The following is a 1,987-nucleotide window of genomic DNA, read 5'->3' on the forward strand; positions in this document are numbered from 1 at the left end:
TTATATTTAGGAGTTCTAATAGAAATATAACTTCCGTCTATACACCCCAATATATTTGGAAAACCTGCAATCTAGAAAAACATTAAACCTTTCACAACTTAGCGAGTATGGATTAGCAAATACCTTTTCGAATTCTTTCGACATAATTTCCTTTTCTTCTATTGTTTGGGGAAATTTTATAACTGCGGGTGCTAAATCTGTTATGATAAAATCCAATACATTGTTAAATGAATTGTGGATAGTTGATAGTAACATGCCAAAGAGATTGCCCACTTCTCGAAAGGTAGATTTGTTACCACAAAACCTAAACAGTTAGGATATATAAATAAGTATATTCAGGTTATGTCTAAACACTTACCACAAAAATGACAGAATCTGTGTCTCAATAGGTAACTGGCACCTTCCGCCTTGGTACGATCTTTTAGAAAAAAATGAGGAGTATCTCTCAATAAAATACATGGAACTTCCACGGCTAATACGAAGGTTTTTTTTAAACTACAAAATACATTTGTATTACAAATCATTATGTTATATTAAAAAAATCTTACATCGCTCTCTGAGTATAAATTTATAACATTATCCACAAAGCATTTAACACGCGGTATATAATTTCGTTGCCCCAATAAAGCATAAATTTCATCCTCTTCATCATCCAATGACGAAGATGATTCCAGCACTTCTTTAATTAGATTTATAGCGCAAACTATTGTGGAACGTTCCATTTTGACACAATAAAATTGTTAATACACAAAAAATATTTGTTTTCTTTGAAATAAAAATAAAGTTTTCTTCTTCTTGTAAAATCATAGAAAAACATAAACAAAAACCAGCTGTTTTATGTGGGTAATTTCTCGCCCTATGATTTGATAAAGTGTGAATAATGTTAAAGTTTTTCACTTTTTAAGGGTATCATTTTCAGAAAAAAACACAATGCTCAAATTCAGGGCTGCCATTTTTTTAGAAACGAACACAAAAAGGTAACTTAAGGGCAAAAGGTAATAAAAATATAACACTTTTCACCAGAAACGAAAACGCTATAAATGTAAAATATAATATAATTAATATAAACATTAATATCACGATGAAAAGCTACATAAAAACGTTTATATATGTAGACATAAATCTCTCCTCTTAATTTTATAATAAACATATTAAAGGCCTGCTTATGATGGCGCACACGATATTTGTTTAAGAAATTGTCGCATTATTGTTGTCTTGTGCAGGCCTTAAATCTCTATTTGACTCTAGCCCACATTCAGAAAATGAGTTTTTCTTCAATATGTCGCAATTGAAATAAAATTCAACATAAATAATTTATTTGCTAAAATAAATCACATTTGAAAGAAATTTACAACTGGTGTAGGGTATGATATGCTCGGCCAAGTCCGGCTATACTTTCCTAACTTGTTTAAATATTTATGTATATCGTGGTTTACTAATTGCACATGATATACCTTCGCACTGTTGTATTTTTTAATAAAAACTATATAATAAACTACTTTGATAACATTATTGGGAGGTCAAAGATATTTTTAAAAGATATATAGACTTTAGAATAACTATAGAGTTTGGAATAATTGTGTTAAATTAAAAAGGAAAATATAATTTCAAGAAGGGAGTTTTAACATGAAAGGATAAAAAATGCAAGATATCCTTCATCGATTTTTATCCGTTCATATTCATTAAAGTTTCCACTTTTTTAACTTTTTATCATAGAGATAAAGAAACTCGGTTCCACAATAACAAATTTCTAATTTTTCTACATAATATTTTAACAAAAAAAGGACTTTGAAATTTTTAGAGGGGAAAATTTTATTAATTAATTTATTGAGATATTTAAAAAAATATTATAAAAATTAAACAAATGGAGCTATAAAGACCAAATTTCAGACTTTTGTACTCCATTCTGATGTCTTTATTATGAATATTTTTTGTTGAACAATTTCGTATAAAATTTCAAGGATAATAAAGGATAAACTTTTATAAG

General features: G+C 27.9%; 1 protein-coding gene across 1 annotated transcript; it reads right to left on the bottom strand.

Moving 5' to 3' along the window:
- Positions 1–5: 5 nt before the first annotated feature.
- Positions 6–722, bottom strand: LOC124421147 (putative nuclease HARBI1; the record flags this gene model as incomplete). Its single annotated transcript, XM_046955973.1, has 4 exons — positions 549–722; positions 359–495; positions 124–304; positions 6–71 (listed from the first exon to the last, which is right to left on the bottom strand). Coding segments are annotated over exons 1-4 (558 nt in total), but the record flags the coding sequence as incomplete, so codon positions are not given.
- Positions 723–1,987: the final 1,265 nt, after the last annotated feature.

The sequence above is a fragment of the Lucilia cuprina genome, unplaced genomic scaffold (assembly GCF_022045245.1).
Source record: "Lucilia cuprina isolate Lc7/37 unplaced genomic scaffold, ASM2204524v1 Scaffold_2924, whole genome shotgun sequence".
In the NCBI taxonomy this organism is placed as follows: Eukaryota; Metazoa; Arthropoda; class Insecta; order Diptera; family Calliphoridae; genus Lucilia; species Lucilia cuprina.